The 21,058-nt window shown below is 33.6% G+C and overlaps 1 protein-coding gene across 9 annotated transcripts in view; it reads right to left on the reverse strand.

The window, feature by feature from the left end:
* Positions 1–21,058, reverse strand: part of Hfm1 (helicase for meiosis 1) — a 119,739-nt gene that overhangs the window by 59,278 nt on the left and 39,403 nt on the right. For 8 of the 9 annotated variants that reach the window (XM_087213099.1, XM_087213093.1, XM_087213101.1 and 5 more), the window contains 5 exons: positions 20,590–20,684; positions 19,771–19,904; positions 15,028–15,075; positions 12,145–12,225; positions 2,437–2,528 (listed from right to left, as the gene is read on the reverse strand). In XM_087213099.1, coding sequence (XP_087069225.1) covers positions 2,437–2,528; positions 12,145–12,225; positions 15,028–15,075; positions 19,771–19,904; positions 20,590–20,684 — 450 coding nt within the window. The remainder of the gene's footprint in view (positions 1–2,436; positions 2,529–12,144; positions 12,226–15,027; positions 15,076–19,770; positions 19,905–20,589; positions 20,685–21,058) is intronic. The other variant, XM_087213094.1, reaches the window with a different exon arrangement.

The raw sequence follows: 21,058 nt of genomic DNA on the forward strand, positions 1-21,058 counted from the left end.
AGACACACTCAGCCACCTCATCTTTGACAAAGGAGCCTAACACCCTCACTGGAGGAAAGATAGTCTCTTTAATTAATGGTGCTGGAGAAATTGGGTTTCAACTTGCCAAAGACTAAAACTAGACCTATATCTCTCACCATGCATTAAACTAAAATTGAAATTGATTAAAGATCTAAATATTAAAACAGAAATGCTGAACCGGCTGGAACAGAGGTTAGGTAGAACTCTTGAAGATACTGGTGTAGGAAAAGATTTTATGAACAAAACCTCAGTTGCCCGTGAGCTAGCACAAACCATCAACAAGTGGGATCTCTTCTTACTAAAAAGCTTCTGCACAGCAAGAGAAGCCACCAGCAGTGTGAAGAGACAACCCACAATGTGAGAAAACATTTTCACCAGCGGTCCCTCAGACAAAGGTCTACTATCTTGAATCTATAAAGAACTTAAAAAAAATCAGAACTCCCAAATTTAAAGACCTAATCCAAGAATTGGAATCTGAAATGAACAGACATTTCTCAGACAAAGAAGTAGAAATGGCAAATGAACATATGAGAAAATGTTCAACATCACTGTTCATTTGAGAGATTCAAATGAAAACAACGCTGAGATTCCACTTCACCCCAGAAAGAATGGCTGCTATCAAGAAATCTACCAATAACAAATGCTAGCGGAGCTGTGGGGAAAGAGGAACACTACTCCATTGCTGGTGGGAGTGTAGACTGGTGCAACCACTGTGGAAATCAGTATGGAGATACCTCAAAGAACTAGGACTGGAAGTCCCATTTGACCCAGCTATTCCCCTGCTGGTATCTTCCCCAAAGAATTAAAAGAATCATACCACAGTGATATATGTGCACCCATGTTCATAGTAGCACAGTTTGTAATAGCTAAAACTTGGAAACAGCCTAAATGCCCATCAACTGGAGACTGGATAAAGAAAATGTGTTTTTTTTAATAAAATGGAGTACTACTCAGCTATAAGAAATGAGAAATTAGAGACATTTATGGCTAAATGGATGCACATTGAGGCAATACTCTTTAAGTGAAATAAATAGGACACACATATGTAAATACTGAATAGTTTCTCTAGTGTGAGAAACTGAAAGTGTAAATAAGGTCTAAAAGTTATAATAGATAATGTGAAATAGGAAGAAAAGAGGCAAAGGGGAAGGGGAAGTGGGAGGGGTAGGGGTAAGGAAAGAAGGGAATGGAATTAATATGAGAAAATAAAAAAAGGAAACAAAGTCTTTGTAAATAGGGAGGGATGGAGGGGTTGAAGGGAGGGCAGGGAAAGGGGGAAAAATAAAAACCAAGAAAGTATGTAAAGGTGCAAATTTCCAATGATGAATGTCATTATATTGTATACCTAAAATGTACCAATAAAAGGATAAAAAAAAAAAAGAAATGTTCATTTTGTAGCCTGCTGGAAAGCATTCTGTGTGTTTGTTTTCCCACATATGTAAAATGGAAGTAACTTGTTTTAATTCTCTTACACACTTGCTGAACTCAAGATCAAACAAGTTAATGTTAATATTGAGTATTTTCTACTCTTGATTTCTTATTAGTTAAGATTAATATTTATATGAAAATGCAAAACTTTTACTTTTTATCGATAATTGCTCATTCATGTGACTTCTTAATAATTACAATTCTATGGTGCATTTTTGTAAAATATTACAATAACCAACTTTGATATTTAAAGAAAAAAAAGAATGATTTAAATTTGAGAGTTTTTTTTTTACATAGCTCATTTCATATTCATGTCTCCAGTAAAAGGAGAAAGGACCAATGCAATTATTAGACGCCAACAATATACATGCAGTCTTCTCACTGCTGCACCTGAAAGCTGTCCCCACTATTAATATTAACCTAGCCTGTTATTATATTCATTTCATTCACAATCAATTCTTTCTTCTAGACTATCACCAATACTATTTTGTTTCCACTGTTATTCTGATTCTGGTGGAATAGATTTAAGGAGGGGTTGCAAGTACATGCCACCATGGTACCATGGTACCATGTTGTAACTCACTGTCCTTCATTCATGGAAGACTTTCCTACAATGTCATGCTACACTATATTGGGATATTTCTTATATAGAAGGCACTACCAAGGTAACCAGTACCTTGAAAATTATAAGGTCCCATACCTATTTTGGTTATATATAAATATATAGAAATTTTCTTAGTTCTGGTAAGAAATATAACTAAAACAATATATATCCTAAGGAGGAATATTCTGTATCATCATGATCAGAGAAATACTGAGGGAGATATAAGCATTATTAGAAATGCCTTCCTTTCTGCTCATTCAGTCTTAAATTATATGAGATACCTACATTAGTTATTTCTCCAATATTATTTTGTACTATTAGTTGTTTCTCCAGTATTACTTTGTATTATATCATTAGCTATTTTCTAGTGAAAGTTAACTCACCAGATCTGATAAAGTTTCTTCTCCGCTCATTGTGGAAAATTTCTTCACTGTTTCAAATGTAATATAATACCAAGCCATTAACCTTCCTGCCTCTATGAGAAAACATGGAAAAATAAACATTTCCCCAATTAGCTGAAACAACTTCCTTTTCCATCAATTTAACAAACATTTTCTTAACATTTTTATTCTGTACCTATGATGACACCTGGCACACCTAAAAATGACAATATACAATCTCTGGAACTTACAGGTTGGCTAGGGAGATGACCACATATAAATAGCTAGAGGACAAAATCCAGTGAATAATAATATTTACATACAATCTTAAGTAGAGAAGAATTAAACCTAATCCAATGGTCAGTGTGGAATGGCCTTGAAGAAAAAATGGTCTTGAACAAGGTTTTTAAAATAAATAATATGCCTTTGCAGAGAGGAAATAGTCAAATATAACCTTTGGAAAAAAAAAAAAGACTATCTTCATAGTACTATACTGAGTAATATGCATTGGTGGTGATTTGAGTTCAGATCTCTGACTCGGTTAGAAACTTGGGATCCCCATGGATGAGATGGGTAGGTGATTAGATGCAAGTTATCTAACAGTTGCTAATGTGTTGTGGGGATGATAAAAGTGCACATCTTAGAAACACTGTCAAGATTAAATGCAACTTAAAATAGTACTTGGCATAGCATTTAATAAATGTTGCCTATGGCTATTATTAAGAAATGCAAATAATAGACTCGATAGGCCATCAAAGAGCTTGAAATTTTTAAAGGAGTTTAGGGTTTGCATTTGATTTGTAAAAATAACATAGAACCAGTTAAAATTCTCAAGCAATATTTTAATTAAATTGGAGTCTCAAGATAAACTAGCTAGGGATGTAGCTCAGTGGCAGAATGTTTGCCTAGCATGCACAGGTCCTGGTTTCAGTACCAAGTACTGCAAAAAACAAAGTAACAAACAGACAAAAAAATAAAATAAAAGCAACAAAAATAAAAACACAAAACAAGATAAACTGTTCTAAAAATAGGACAGCAGGTCAATTGGAGGGTGGGAACTAAGTGGACAAGGTAGGTAACTGATGGAATGGAGTTCACTTAAGAGATTACTGGATTCAATTATAAGTTGTCTAAAAGTATTCTGAAGCATTTCAAGCATTGTGAGTATACCCAAAATATAGCTGGGAAGAGGAAAGTGGTATATTGTTCTCAAGGAAAGACCTAATATTTATGTGCTACAGGTTTTGCTAAAGAAGGGAATATTTTTGGCATTCCAACAGGGTTTCAGGCATAAAAGATATAGTACAATAGATAGAACTAACAATCAGAGGTAGAAGGGGTCAGAAGAGCCTAAAAGCCACTTTCTGAATTAAGGGACTAGTGAAATTGTTCACCCAAATGAGGGTGATGCAGTGGGTCAAGAAAGAGTTTCTTGCTGAGTGTAGCGGTGTATGCCTGTAATTTCAGCACTTGGGAGGCTGAGGCTAGAGGATCATATATTTGAGGCCAGCCAGACTACATAGTGAGATCCTGTCTTCATAAAAAGGGGTGTTTGCATGCTGGAATGTAGCTCAGTGTGAAGGACCTGAGTTCAATCTGCAGTAGCACATGCACACACACAAGGAATTAATATATAAAAAACTAAAAAAAGACAAAATATTAGTAATATGAAGGAACAAGAAGTCATAAAAAAGAATTTGTATAAATAGTATATAAAGATCTTCCTATATCAATGTAATGGCAGGCAAAGTAATTATGAAACAAACTTTTTGCTAAAGGCAACTAAAATAGCTAAATGAAATACAAGAATCTTCTATAAAGCATCAAAGAACTAACAAAATATCTATCTGGAAAAAGGCTTAAGCCCAAAGAGATAAAATAAAATTTTCTAGCTTTCACTCCTAAAAATTGAGGTTTGTAGGTTTGTTGTGTGGTAAACTGCATTTTTAATGTAACAGGACCCTTAGTTGACTTTGACTGCAAGCAGTCAACCCAACCACATTTTAAGAAATATTATCCTAGTCTGTAATAAGGAATATTTTCAGCTCTAAAACTGAATTGTCTTTTTGGTATTTGATGACTAACTGGACATGGAATAACAGTGGGAAAAAAGAGAAACCAAAGGTATCAAAAATTTAATCTTAGGCTTAGTAAAAATGTTAATGAGAACAACAGACAAACAAAAATATATGTTGCTGGCCTTGGACAAAATAAAATAACAATTCATGCTAAATGTTTTTCCATTCATTATCCCATTTGATCAACAATAAGGTAAACGGGACATGAAATATATTCCTTTTTTCAGATGAATAAACTAAGGCTCAATAAGAGTAAGGTCACAGTTAGCAAGTAGTAGAACTGGACCTGAAATTCAGGTAGAAACCCAAATTTTATACTCATTTCACTTTACATTATAGGTCAAATTAACTTTTATATGCTTTTATGTGTCCAGTTTCATGTCACATAAGTTAGATTTTCAATAGAAAATTAAGGATCAAATTTTGTGGCAAAAGTGAGAGATTAGAATCAACAACAATTTTGAATCCATTGGCATAATGAATATAACTGTAGCTGTGAAGGTAAATAATGTTTTCAAAGAAAGGAATATAAACTGGAAATAAAGATGCAAAGCTAGAAACTCTAAGAAGTCCACAGTGAGTGCAAAAGTTAACAAAGAAAGATTGACTTAAAAACCAGAAAGAATCAAAATAGTAGTGTTAGGAAGAGAAAATCAATCAGGTAGTATTCACTGGTGACTAGAAAAGAAGAAGAAATGTTATATAGACCATTTATTAGATATGTTAGAAGAACATCAGTGGATTCAAGAAGCACTACAGAGACTGAGGGTGGGAATGAGTGTGAGAAAAAGACTTCATGAAAACGAAAATATCTAAGAATAGGTAAATAAGATACATTAATAATTTTCATGCACTCTCTAGTGACACACCTTAGAATACACAGAAGGTAATTTTCAGAAACAAAATTAGGCTTATTAAAATAAGGACCAGCAAAGAAGGGGAAGAATGTTATTAATCTAGGACTATGAGTCAGGATAGTAAATTATTAAAAACATAACCTTAGCCAGGTGTGGTGGCACCCACTTATAGCCCAGCTACTTGAAAGCTAAGACAGGAGGATTACAAGTTTCTGCTAGCCTGGGCAATTTAGTGAGACCTTTCTCAAAATAAAAACTTTTAAAAACTTCCAGGAATGTAGTATAGCACCTCCCTGGGCTCAATCATTGGCACCACAATAAAAACAAAAAACAAAACAAAACAAAACAAAAAAACCCCTTAAACATATTAAATACAAATAAAACATGACACAGAATTATGTATTTCTATAGTATGGTTACAAATATGTAAACATGCATTAAAATGGAAGATACATGCCAAATACTAATAGACTCTGGATTTTGAAAAAAAAAAACAAACCTTTTTTTATTCCCCAACTTTTACATAGTAAAGTACTTTTCTTATAAGGATTAACTACAACAATGAAGTTGATTTTTTCCCAAAATTCAAATCACAAGTGCTAAAAACTATGAAACATTTTTTCTTTTGTTTTGTTGTTGTTATTTGTTCTGGTTTGGTTTGGTTCGGTCTGGTTTTGGTTTTTTGACATAGGATCGCACTATGTAGTTCAAGCTAATCTTCAACTCACTACATAGCCCAGGCTGGCTTTGAACTCCTGGGTGATCCTCCTGCCTCAGCCTCCCAAGTGCTAAGATTACAGACATGTACCACCATGCCAGGCTGAAACATGTTTTACCAAACACAACTAAATATGGGGGTAGTGGCAGGGCTCAAGATATCTCCCCCTAAATATGACATCTTGAATATTGAATATTTTAAGCTGAAGGAATTTTAGAAACAGCATGTGTAAGAAGAACTTTTTGACCTTCTCATGAAGCAGTCATAAAACCCACAGGTGAGAAGTGCCCTTCCTATACCTGTAGAAAAATAGCATCTTTATCTCTGAAAGTAAAGCATGTAAAGAAGAATCTGAATGAATAGACCTCGCTAAGTTTCTTCCTTTATTACACTTAGCTTATAGCCTTTTTGTCCTATCATATTCCTCCATGACTTTTCACTCTTCGTCAAATTTAGCATAGGGCTGGGGATTTAGCTCAGTGGTGCCATGCCTGCCTCACAAGCACAAGGTCCTGAGTTCCATCCCTAGTACCGCAAGAAAAAAAAATTAGCATAAAAATATTCAGGTTTAGCCACTTTTTTGAACTTTCAGTTCCTTATGCTGGCTCCCATGTCATATAGAACTTACTTGAGATAAATTTATATGCTTTCCTATTGTTAATATCTTGTTACTGAAGCCCTAGCCAAAGAACCTATGATGAGTGAAAGAAAAGAAAAACAGAATCTAAGTAACTGGCTGGGGATTTAGCTCAGTGGTGCTGCTGCCTGCCTCACAAGTGCAAGGTCCTGAGTTCAATCCTTGGTATATATAAAAAAAAAAAAGAATCTAAGTAACTATCCAGATAATAAATGTTTGGACATTTAAGAACTGGCAAATACTTAAGAACTGGCAAAAAGTATCTATAATATTTATAAAAGGTCTAAAGCAGCCCAAAGATTCAAGCATTTCAAACTCTCTGCTAAAAGTCACCAGGATCAGTGAAGACAAATTCTGGGTCTGTTAAAAAAAAAGAAAAAAAACTCTGTAATTTTACAAATGAGAGGAAAAACATGGCAGAGGAGTGAATGCCAGCAGCAGAGCTTCTCCAGGACAAAGTGCCCAGAGTAGGGAAATGAACAACCCAGAGAGGAAACAAAGTGACTAGAGGGCACACAGGAACCATGAGGGAACTGACAGAGAAGAAGAAAAAAAAAAACCAATTGTTATAGAAGAAATAGCCCTGGGGGTATTTAAGAGGGAAAGTTAAAAAAAAAAAACAGATGGGTGAGGGTATAGAGAAAATAATGTTTCAGGTAAAAAATGAAATGACAATCAAAATAAAAGACATGCTCAATGAATCTAGAGTAGACACAGATTTTAAAAAGAGGAGCTTAGGAAAATGATGGAAACCACGAATGCTCAACATAAGAAAAAAATGGAATTCATGAAACAGATTCAAACAGATATCTAGGAAATTAAAAACTCCAATGAAAGTATACTCAATTGCTTGAACCAAGATGAGGACAGAATATCAGATTTAAAAGACAGGATTGTGGTTATTGACCATGAAAAAAAAGATTTCTTTAAAATAGCAAGATAAAATAAAAATAGCATGAAAAATCAATCCAACAATTACAAGATGATGCAAAGAAGAACAATATAGTATTGTTCGGAGTCCAGGAGAAAGTTGGAGACTGCACAGACACCATGAAAAACCTGTCCACAAAAGTAATGGCAGAAAACTTCACAAACATGAAAAAATAATTAGACACACAAATAAATGAGGCATAAAGAACTCCAAATAGGTCCAGGGATTTAGCACAGTGGTTCCAGCACCTGCCTCGCAAGCTCAAGGTCCCGAGTTCGATCCCCAGTACCAAAAAAAAACCAAAAACCCACAAACAAGAACTTCAAATAGCCATGACCAAAATAAATCTACACAAAGGCATATAATAATCAAGATTCCAGAAATTCAGCACAAGAGCAGAATATTAAAAGCTGTTAGTGAAAAGAGACAAATCACCTATAAAGGAATACCTATGAGAATCACAGAAGCCATCTCAACACAAATCCTCAAGGCAAGGAGAGCTTGGAGCAACCTCCAACCCAGAATGATGTACTCTGCAAAACTATCTTTCAGAATCAGGGGAGAAATAAGATACTTCCATGACAAGGAACAATTGAAGAAATGCACAACCAAAAAACTAGCTCTACAAAGTGTTTTGAAGGGCATTTTAGAAAGAGTTAACAAAAACCAATTCCAAAAACATCAACAGAAAGAAACTACCAGGCAGGGCAAGCAACTAAACAGAAGGAAAAAGACAGGAAACCAACAGCAGGAAAATAATATGACAAAGATAAGCCAATACATATCAGTTATAACCATCAATGTAAATGGTTTCAATTCACCAATCAAAAGAAACAACACAGACAGAATAGATCAAGAAACAAGATACAACAATATGCTGCATACAAGAAGCACATTTAACTCAAAAAGAAATTTATAGACTGAAAGTCAAAGGATGGAAAACAATATTCCATGCAACAGGAACTCAGAAAAATCTGAGGTAGCTATTCTATTTGCAGACAATGTGACCTTCAAGCCAAGACTGATAAAAAGAGACAAAGAAGGTCACTACATACTTGTTATGAGAAAACTTCAAGAAGAAGAGATAACAATTATAAATATATATGCACCAAATATCACTGTAGTCAAGTACATAAAGCAAATATTAACAGACATGAAAAATCTAATGAGCACTAACACAATTGTAATGGAAGACCTTAATACCCAACTGTCACAAATAGATCAACCAGACAAAAAAATCAACAAAGAAATAGCAGAACTAAACCATACTTGTGCACAAATGGACAGACTCCTAGATATATACAAATTACCAAAACTGATTCAAGAGGATATTAAAATTTTAAATAACCCACTATTGAAATTGAAAATGTAATTAAAAACTTACCAATGAAGAAAGGCCCAGGTCCTGATGGTTTTACTGCTGAATTCTATAAGAAATTTAGAAAAGATCTAATGCCAGTTCTCTTCAAACTCTTGAATGAAACAGGTAGGGAAGTAATACTCACAAAATCATTCCTGGAAACAAGTATTACACTGATACCAAAAGCAGATAAGGACCCAACTGAAAAATAAAACTACAGGCCAATCTCCTTAATGAACACAGACATAAAAATCTTCAATAAGATACTGGCAAACAGAATGCAGCAAATCATCAAGAAGATTATACACAATGACCAAGTAAGTTCATACCAGGAATGCAGGGATGGTTCAACATAGACAAATCAATAAATGTAATACACCATATCAATGGACTCAAAGGCAAAAATTACATGATCACCCCAATAGATGCAGAAAATGCATTTAACAAAGTCCAACACCCATTCATGATAAAAATCCTACAGAAGACTGGAATAGATGGTCTTTATCTTAATCATAAAAGCCATCTATGACAAACCAACAGCTAACATAACACTAAATAGTCAAAAACCAAAAGCTTTCACTGTAAAATCAGGAGCAAGACAAGGTTGTCCACTATCATCAGTCCTATTCAATATAGTTCTAGAAAACTAGCCAGAGAAATTAGACAAGAAAAAGAAATAAAAAGAATAAAGATTGGAAAGGAATAAGTTAAATTATCATTATTTGCAAATGACATGATTCTCTACATAGAAGACCCCAAAAATTCTAACAAAAGATTCCTAGATTTAATAACCAAATTCAGTAGCATAGCTGGATACAAAGTCAACACTTAAAAATCAATAGCATCTCTGTACACAGACAACAAACACACTGAGAAAGAAATTAGTGAAACAACATCTTTCACAATAGCATCAAAAAGAAATACTTAGGAATCAATCTAACAAAGGAAGTAAGGGATCTTTACAGAGAAAATTATAGTATGCTGAAAAAGGGGATCACAGAGGATATCAGAAAATGGAAAGATATTCTTTGCCCTTGAGTAGAAAGAACCAACATAATGAAAATGGCCATACTCCCAAAATTGCTATACAGATTTAATGCAATCCCAATCAAAATACCATTAGCATACTTTACAGAACTAGACAAAACATTGCTAAAATTCATTTGGAACTAGAAGAGACCTAGAACAGTAAAAACAATTCTGGGGAACAAAGGGAAGGCAGGAGACATCACAATCCCTGACTTGAAATTATATTACAGAGCTACTGTGATAAAACAGCATGGTACTGGCAAAAAAACCCAAACCAAAAAAAACAAAAAAAACAGACCTGAGGTTCAATGGAATAGAATAGAAGATGCAGAAACAACCCCAAACACACTCAGCTACTTTATCTTTTTTTTTTTTTTTTTTTTTTGGTACCTGGGATCGAACTCAGATCCTTGAGTTTGCAAGGCAGGTGGCAGAACGACTGAGCTAAATCCCCGGCCCTACTTCATGTTTGCCAAAGGGGCCAAATACATTCACTGGACAAAAGATAGCCTCGTTAATAGGTGGTTCTGGAAAAACTGGCTTTCTACGTGCTGAAGACTATGCACTAAACTAAAATCAAAATGGATCAAAGATCTAAATATTAAAACAGAAACACTAAATCTGCTGGAAAAGAGAATAGGGAGAACTCTTGAGGACATAGGTGTAGGCAAAGACTTCATGAACAAAACCCAATTGTATGAGAAATAATACAAAGAATCAAGAACTGGGATCTCATCCTATCAAAAAGCTTTGCACTGCAAAAGAAATCACCAACAGAATGAAAAGACAACCCATAGTGTGGGAAAAAATTTTAGCCAGTTGTTCCTCAGAAAAAGGACTAATATCTAGAATATATAAAGAATTGAAAAGAATCCGACCCACCCAAATTTAAAGACTCAATCTAAAAATAAGCATCTGAGATGAATACACATTTCTCAGATGAGGAATTACAAAGAGCAAATAAATATATGAAAAAATGTTCAACCTCCCTGGTCATTCAAGAGATGCAAATTAAAACAATGCTGAGATTCCATCTCCCTCCGGAAAGAATGGCTATTATCAAGAAATCAACCAATAACAAATGCTGGCCGGACTGCAGAGAAAAAGGAACACTTCTGTTGGTGGGAGTGCAGACTGGTAGAAATCAATGTAGAGATTCCTCAAAAAATTAGGACTAGAGGTCCCATTTGACCCAGCTATTCCCCTTCTGGCTATCTTCCCAAAAGAACTAAAAGCATCCATAGCACAGCAATATATGTGCACCCATGTTTACAGAAGCACAATTTGTAATAGCTAAATCTTGGAAACAACCCAAATCCTTATCAACTCTGGAACAGATAAAAAGATGTATTTTTTTAATATAATGGAGTGCTATTCAGTCATAAAGAAGATTAAACTAGGCAATTGGATGCACCTTGAGAACATACTCTTAAGTGAAATAAATCGAATACACATATGTAAATATCACATTGTCTCTCTGGTGTGAGAAACTGAAAGTGTAAATAAGGACCAAAATGTAAAACAGATATTGTGAAATAGGAAGAAATTGTTCAGAGTAATGCCAAGTGTCAGATACTTTGTTGATAATTAGAATGTTTTATGCAAAAAAGAGTATAATTTTCTTAGGTGAGTTGACAAATTAGCAATTGAAAATATATTCTTTTAAGATCATGATACACAGTATATTTACCATTGTTACTCTAATTATTAAAAAGTTTAAAAAATTTTCATAGAAGTATTTTTATATTTTCTTTATTACCTGTATTACATTAAAATAAAATTTTTACAAATGAGTCTGGTACAAATTTATTATGCCTTATGGCTAATAATAATGATATTCTGTTAAGACTGGAAATCACAATTTAGTTTTTACTTTATCTAAATTTGATCTTGTATTATTTTGTTTTTTTGAAACAGGATCTCACTATGTTGCCCAGGCTGGCCTCAAACTCACAATCCTCCTGCCTTAGCCTCTTGAATAGTTGGGATTACAGCATGTGCTACCACACCTGGCTCATCGTCTAAACTTTAGTAGAACAATTCTTTTATTTAGTCTTAAGTGAGCAATTATTACATTTATTAACAACTACAGAAAAATTACCTGTTGGTTTGAAATTAACCTCTCCATCCATGTTTATCAAGTCCAAGGATGATAAATCATTCAGATTCTTCAAACACAATTCTGTTCAATTTTAGAAAACATATTTTAATTTTAGTAAAATGATGAAGCAAGACAAAATTGAATTTATTACTAAATATACTAAAGTCATGTTGTGGTATAGTCTAGGAAGAACTGTGGCGCCTTCTAAAGCTGTAAGAAAAAAATCATTAAAATAAAAAAGTCAACTAATATGCTAAAAAATTTCCTAATAATACCAACAATATAAATAGTAAAAATAACATTCAGTAAGTGATAAAATAACATTTACCACTTGGGACATTTGAAATGGCATACATATATTAACTCATTTAACCCTCAAAATAACACAATAAGGTAGGATCAATATTATTTCCATATACAGATTAGGCAACTAAAGCATAGACATGAAGTAACTTGTTCTAGGTCTAAGTAAATACTTTGCTCTCTGTCCTCCATTATGGCACTGGTTTTCTTTTTTTCTTTAAACTTTCATCAAAGATGTATATGTATAAATTACAAAGAGTCCAACAGTTCTACAAAATTTATTCCAAACCCACCTGTTTCTCCCTTCATTTACTTTTTGTTTGTCTGAGGAAACCACTTAATCTTTTTTAGCTGATATTTTTAATATTTACTTCTGTTTCTCTGAAATATGCTGCTATTGCTACCAGGAAAGGACCTCTGAAGAAAAGTAATGCTAGTTCATGATCACAAATTGATAGAGATTTATAGACCTCTAACTGTAGTCTATCACTTGAAATTATCAATCTGTCCCATGCCACAGCTCAAAAGTGAGGTAGCTGAGAGCAGAGTGAGTACCACCAACCTGTTCAATCCAAAACACAGCAGCAGCTCACTAAAATATCCTTAGAAGGCAAGGTTTTTGGGGAAATACTGTAGTTTAAGCAACATCACCTAGTTAGTTTGATAGTTTAAAATGTTTGATAATTAACGCTTTGAAGTCTTTTATAACTTTCTCAGTTACCCACTATTAAGTGAGTTCATTAGCCACTAATCAGTCAGTCAAGAAAGAATGTTGCCCATACTTTATGCTGAGCACTATTCTAAACTCTAGGTTTACAGCAGTGTACCATAAAATGCTTTCTTCAGTAAAATATAAATCCTAAGAAGACACTGAATCAATACACAAATAATAAAGTTTCAGGTAGCAAAAGATATTGTGAAGAAACATAAAGCTTACAACCTAGAAAAATGAAGTAGAGTTTTAAAGCTTTTAACTAAGACTTATGTGTATTTCTGATATATGCCACATAGTTTCTGATATAAAGTAAGGATATAGTCACTTTAATTTCCAAAACAGATATTACCTTTTCCACAACCAAGGAAAATTTTAACAACAGAGAAATCAGTTTGTCTTACTGTCAGTGAACAAGGATTTATATAAGATAGTACAGAAAGACGTCTTAGAGGAGCTGATCTTTAACAAAGACCTGAATGAAATGAAGGTGCAATTCAAGTAAAATATTCCAGAAATGTTCTAAGAATAAGGAAAAAGAGTGGAAAGGACCTGAGTGGGAATGAGCTTGATATGTTTAAAGAACAACATACCAATTTGGAGATAGCACAATAAAAAGGAGAAAGTGGTAAGAGATGAAGGTAGAAAAATAGAAGGATATCAAGTAGGATTTGGGGAGGGGGGCTCTGCTAGAAGTTTCCATACTATTCTACAAGTGATAGGAGAATTATCAGAGGATACTGAGCAAGATGACAACCAAGTTTAAGAAACATTATATACTACACTAAGATCCATCTCTGAGAAATTTAAAGCAGACCTCTAAGAATGATGTCAAAGCTCAGAAAACACAATCCCAAGTACTTTGAAGAATACTGAAATAGCCTCTCAAACAGTGTCCCTACCTTTCTCTGTGAAGCATGACCTACCTTGCCTGAAAGTAGATCCCAAGATTCTCATTCCAAAAGGGTCCTGCCTCATACTCCCAAGTAATGATACACTAAATTATTAATTGAACAAGAGAGCTAGAATTTGGAATAAGAAGCCCATAATCAAGGAACAAAATGTATAATAGATATTGTGAAATAGGAAGAAAATGTTCAAGTGGGAAGGGGAACTGGGGAAAGGGGAGGGGGAAGAAGGAATGGAATAGAAAAAAAGAAGGAAAAAATGGAAACAAAGCTTTTGTAAATAAGGAGGGGAAGAGGGGCTGAAGGGAGGGGAGGTGAATGGGAAGAAAAGGAGAATTAAAATATATCATGCAGCCAGGGATTTAGCTCAGTGGTGCTGCCGCCTGCCTCGCAAGCGTAGTGTCCCAAGTTTGATCCCCGGTACCAAAAAAAAAAAAAAGAAAAGATATATCATGCATAGGTACAAATTCCTTATGAAGAATGTTATCATTGTGTATATCTAAAATGTGCCAATAAAATTAATTTTAAAAAGAAGCTCATAATCAAGTGAGGCTTATATTTTCAATTAAAGTTAAACTAGAAAAATAAAGGCAAGATAGGCAACATTTTCAAAGATCAGGGTTATTTTAAAAATTAAAAAAAAAGCCAACAATATTATGCAAAGAATGATATTCTGATAGAATAAATACATTAGTTCAGAAAAAAGTACACAAGCTAGGTTTTAGTTATGTAACAAAGAAATGATTCATGTATTGTTTTCTGAAGACAAGTTTACTTTTTTGGGGGTACCAGGGATTGAACTCAGGACCTTGCACTTTCGAGACAGGCACTGGAACCACTGAGCTACATCCCCAACCCAAGTTTACTCTTAATTTACAAGAGTAACCTCACTTCCATAATAACTGACTTTTCTCATTAAAGTTCAAAGAACATACATTTTTAGAAGGAAATATATCTAACCTTGTAATTTTGCTTCAATTCCATCTTTGTTCAATCCAGATGTAAAACCTGTAAAATGATAAAAATTTATAAAAAGTAAAAAAAAAATGGATTTAATTCATTTTTATAGGCTCAGTCTATACCTTATTTAACTGGAGAAAAGTATCTAAATCTCAAAAAATAGCTTAATGAATTCAAATAAAGCTTAAATATCTATAGAACATAGTCCACTGTTTTGAAATCTTTTCAATATCAATTGTCTATTTTTGACTTATTTTATCATACAAAAGTGACTAGAAATTAAAGTATAAGTATATATATTGTTTTCTTTTGTTTTTTGAGACAGGGTTTCACTATTTAGCCCAGGCTGGCTTCAAACTCAAAGTGATCCTTGTGCCTTAGCCTCTCAAGTGCTGGGATTGTAAATGTATGCAACCAAACCCATTGTTTGTTTGTTTGTTTGAGAAATACTATATTTTAATAAGAATAGTGTGGACTAAATTTCTAATGTTTTACAAATAATAAATTTCTGCCAAGTGATGAATATTTTCTAGTGGACTTTCATTATGAAATGGATGTTCCTATGAAAAAGTATTTTGTAATGCAACCATTATGGAAACTTGTGTTATTTAGTAATGCTGAAACTATTACAACACAGTGATTTAACCTCCAGGCACATACCAACAGATATACATGTACATGTGTATAGAAGAACATATACAAAAAAGTTCACAGCACCTTTATTTAAAACTAAGAATTTCCTTTCATCAAAAGATTCTTCAGAAAATGAATTCAATCCAGCTTAGGAGAAAAATTTGAATATATATTTGGCAAAAGACTTAGGGCTGGGGATTTAGCTTAGTGGCACCATGCCTGCCTCACAAGCCCAAAGTCCTGAGTTTGATCCCCAGTACTGAAAAAAAAAAGACTTATCCAGAATATATTAAGAACTCTTATATATTAATAATAAAAATACAAATAACCTAAACTAGATAAAAGATTTGAATGAGCATTTCACAAAATGGTAGTATTACAGTGGCCAACAACATACAAAAGATCCTAGTGCTAGTATTCATCAGGAAAATGCAAAATAAAATCACAAAGACAGGACACAAAATCAACATTAAAAAAAAAATCAATAGTTGTTCTATATACCAATCAATAGTTATTCTATAATGAGAGAAATCAGGAAAATAATTCCATTTACAATAGCTTTAAAAAATATCTAGGAATCAACCTTACCAAGGAGGTGAAAGGCCTCTTACAATGAAAATTTCAGAACACTGAAGAAAGAAGTAGAAGACAACAATAGAAGATAGAACATGTTCCCATGTTCACGGCATGAAATTCATATTGTTAAAACAGCCATATATCAAAATCTATGTACAGATTCAATACTATTCTCATCAAAATTCCAATTACATTCTTCACAGAACTAGAAAAATAATCCTAAAATTCATATTTTAGGAATAGCAAAAAAAAAAACCTAAGCAAAAAGAGCAAAGCTAGAGGCATCATAATACTCTATTTCAAATTATACTACAAAACCATATGAACCAAAACAGCATGGTATTGGCACAAAACAGACACTTAGGCCAATGGAATAGAATAGAGGACATAGGAATAAACCCACCCAATTACAGTCATTGATTATTGACTAAGGTGCCAAAACTACACATTGGTGCTGGGAAAACTAGATATTCGTATGTAGAAGACTAAATCTAGCTTGCTGTCTCTCAGCCTGAACAAAAATGAATTCAAAATACATCAGAGATGTAGGTGTAAGACCTGAAATGCTGAAACTGCTAGAAGAAAACATAGGGGAAACACATGACGCCATAGGCATAGGCAAAGACTTCCTGAATTGGATTCTAATATCACAGGAAAAAAAATGGCAAGAATCAAAAAATGGGATAACATCAAACTAAAAAGTTTCTACACAGGAAGAAAAACAACTAGCAGAGTGAAGAGACAGCCTACAGAATAAGAAAACATCTTTGCCAGCTACTCTTCTGACAGAGGGTTAGTATCTAGAACATATAAAAAAAACTCATAAGGGCCGGGGATTTAGTTCAGTGGCACCGCGCCTGCTTTGCAAGTGCAAGGTCCTGAGTTCGATCTCCGGTACAAAACAACAAGAACAACAACTTATAAAACTCAACACCCCCCCCCAATCAAATACCCAGTGAATAAATGAGCAAATGAATAGACACTTCTCAAAAGTAGTCCAAATAGCCAATAAGTATATGAAAAAAAATTCAACACCTTTAGACATTAGGAAAATTCAAACCAAAACTACATTAAAACTGGGCATGGCACATGTTTATAATCCTAGCATTCTGAGACGTTATAGAGGCAAGGAAGATTGCAGGTTTGAGCTCACCGCCAGGAGTTTAGTAACTTAATGAGACAGACTTAGTGAGAGGCTACAAATACATAGCTCAGTGCAAAGGTCATGAGTTTCATCCCTATTACAAGAGAGAGAAAGAGAGAGAGAGACAGAGAGACAGAGACAGACACAGAGAGAGATTGAAATTCAATCTCATCCAAGTCAGAACAGCTATCACCTGAAAAAAAAACCACCAATAATTGCAGTTGAGGATGTGTATTAGGGGAAGGAACTCTTCTACACTCCTGGTGAAAATGCAAATTAGTACAGTCCCTATGGAAATGAGTATGGAAGTTCCTCAAAAAACTAAAAATAGAGCTACCATTTGATCCAGTTATACCACTTCTTGATATATGCCTGAAAAAATTAAAGTCAGCATACTATAGGGATAACTGCATACTCATGTTTATTGCAGCACAATTCGCAATAACTAAGATACAGAACTAGCCTAGGTACCTATGAACTGATTTTTTAAAAGTATATATACACAACAGGTTATTGTTCAGCCATAAGGAATTACTAGATTATGTGATACGCAAGAAAATAGATGGAAATGGAGATCATGATATTAAATGAAATAAGATAGAGTCAGCATATTTGCCCTAATATTGCATGTTCTTCCTAATATATGGAATCTAAAAAAGATGACATGAAGCTCAGCACGGTGGCACATGCCTGTAATCCCAGCAGAGAAGCTGAGGCAGGAGGACTGTAAACTTGAGAGGCCAGCCCAAGCAACTTAGTGAGACTGTGTCTCAAAATAAAAGTAAAAATAAAAAGGGGCTTGAGATGTAGCTCAGTGTGAAGGCACTGAGTTCAATCCTTAGTACTACCAAAAAAAAAAGACATGAAAGTAGAAAGGAGATTATTATTAAACAAGGGGAACATAAAAGGGATGAGGAGGGATGTAAAGGATAGCAATGGTAGAATAATATAATCAAAATATATGCATTGAAGCCTAGTATTTTGTAAAATTAATGGGCACTAATAAAAATGTTTAGGGCTGGGGATTTAGCTCAGTGGTTCCGCCGCCTGCCTCACAAGTGTAAGGTTCTGAGTTCGATCCCCAGTACCCCCCCAAAAAAAGTTTAAAAAGTCAAACTGTTACACATACACATACACATGCACATGCATGAATGCAAGCACATACAAAGAGGAATGAATGAAATTAAAGACAAAACCAACCACTAATAAGTAGGTGAAGCAACCATAATTCTTTTTTAATGTTTATTTATTTATTGTGTGTGTGTGTGTGTGTGTGTGTGTATGTGTGTGTACTGCAGATCCAAGACAGGGCCTCAAACACAAAGGCTTTTTCTGCCTCAGCCTCCTAGGTAGCTCATATTGCAGGTGCACACCATGGTCTGGCTTAGAGTTCTTACATATTGTTGCTAAAAGTATAAACTGGTTCAACTGTCTTAGAAAATTACTGTATTAGAGGGTATCTACCAAAGCTAAACACAGGTTATAGGCCTATTCTGTTTTACTCCTATAATACTCAGGAAAAATGAATACCCACACCCACCAAAAGATATATATAACAATGTTCATAGTAGCTTTATTCACTGGAGTAAAAAACTGAAAATGACCCATGTTAACAAGAGCAGATAATTAAACTGTGGTATATTCATACAACTAGGTATTATACAATAATGATAAAAAACAACTACTAATATATCCAAAATATGGGTGAATCTCATAAACATTATGTGCAACAAAAGAAATTAGAGACAAAAGAATAAATGCTTGCATTTATACTATGTTAAAGACTAGATAAAGCTAACCTATGATGATAGACGTGATAATAGCATTTACTTCTGGGGAGATGGATACTGATAGGTGTAAGGAAACTTCAGGAAATGTTCTACATCTTGATCTGGGGTGTGGTTACATTTTGGGGGTGTGTCTATGTATACATATATATAAAACCTGATCTTTGCAAAATTTATTTTATACAAATGATAACTCAATATAAAAATAATTACAAAAACTAAAATATCCAAGAGAAGGGAGAAATGCAAAATACATTAAATTAAAAAATGAACAGTCAAATTCAGAGTAAGGAAGCTCCTAAACACTAAATAAAGACAAAATTTAAGACTTTAAAATTTTATTTTTAATGATTTTAGGCATTTTTATTAGAGGTAAATTTTTTTCTACTGGTTTTACTTTTAATGATTCGTTTAAAAGCTTATTAAAAAGCAGGTAAAATTTTCTTACTTTTGTTTACACTTGCCTCTAAACATATTTGTGACTGTTACCTTTTGTTTCTGTTAACTTTGAGTTTCTGTAATCTACTCTGTAACCCATTAGTATAAACCAAGGCCCAGCTGGCTTGAAAAAAATTACTACTTTTCCAGGTCAAAGTAACAAACCATAATGAGTTGGGTTTTTCAAAGCTCTGATATAAAGCAAGGTTGACCGTATCCATTCCAAAGCAATATTCACGTCTGTGATGGTGTGCAATACTATCTCTGCATTTAAATGTTCGATAAGATGTCTGTGCAAGCTAATGGGGAGAAAAACAAAAACCTCTGCATTACTACTATGCACTTCAATGCTATAACTCTTAGCTTTTTAAATTTTGATAATGTATTTAATATTCTCACTGCTACTTAAATAATTCATAAAAAGATAACTTAATTTCCAAAAATATAAGAGAAAGCCTTAAAAAGTCAGTTTAAGATCTAAAAAATTTGAGATTTTCTCTACTTCATGGTTCTAGAAGACACATTACTTACTTAAGAAAGGTGCAGGATAGGGAGAGAAGGAGACTATTTTGACATATTTTCTCCAAGAGAAAATACATCAAACACTAAAAAGTTAAATTGTCTCCCTTATTGTTAAACAAATTTTAAATATGTGAAAATGATATTTCTCCTCTTACTACAAATTAGTAATTACAAATTTATATAATATATAAAAATTAAAATATAATAATACTAAGACTTCAGTACAAATTACACTTTTTGTAACAAAGATATGTTACCCCATGCTAAGAAACACCACTTAGTAAAACTACTCCGTTCCTTTTTTAAAAAAATTAAATTCCTTACAATGACTCCAACTTTTTAGTTGTTAAAAATTTTCAAGAAAATCACCTTAGAAAATACATGAACCAAATTTCTTTTCTATGTTAAAAGAAAAACAGATAGTATTAACATTAATATCCTTTTAGAATATTTCTGTATTACCTGCTTTCTACAGTGTCACTACAAGCTAACATCTGAATGTATTTCTCTTTTGTACTTAACCGAGTCATAATAACTGCAGTAGCTGTAGTGTCAAACTGAAAACAGAAACAAAAACTACCCAAAGTTAGTAAAGGAGAGCATAACATGACATCATTTCTTTTCAACAACCCAAGATCTTAATTTTATAATGAATAGTCTCTTAGCTTTAAAGGCCAACAGTCCTAAAAATGCTTCTAAATTTGAATGTTAACTAAAATTTTAATTTAAAAATATTCCAAGATGATTGCTCTACTGTAAATACCACTTTGTTTCAGTGTGACATAAACTGTCACATTGTCAATGTTAAAAACCAAAACCACTGGGCCAGGGATTTAGCTCAGTGGTTCTGGTGCCTGCCGCGCAAGGACCAAGTACCAAGTTCAATCCCTGGTACCAAAAAAAAGAACAACACCACCAACAACAAAAAAAT

The sequence above is a fragment of the Heterocephalus glaber genome, unplaced genomic scaffold (genome assembly GCF_053883595.1).
Source record: "Heterocephalus glaber isolate CG9 unplaced genomic scaffold, H.glaber_assembly_v1.0 deba00001442, whole genome shotgun sequence".
NCBI classification, from domain to species: domain Eukaryota; kingdom Metazoa; phylum Chordata; class Mammalia; order Rodentia; family Bathyergidae; genus Heterocephalus; species Heterocephalus glaber.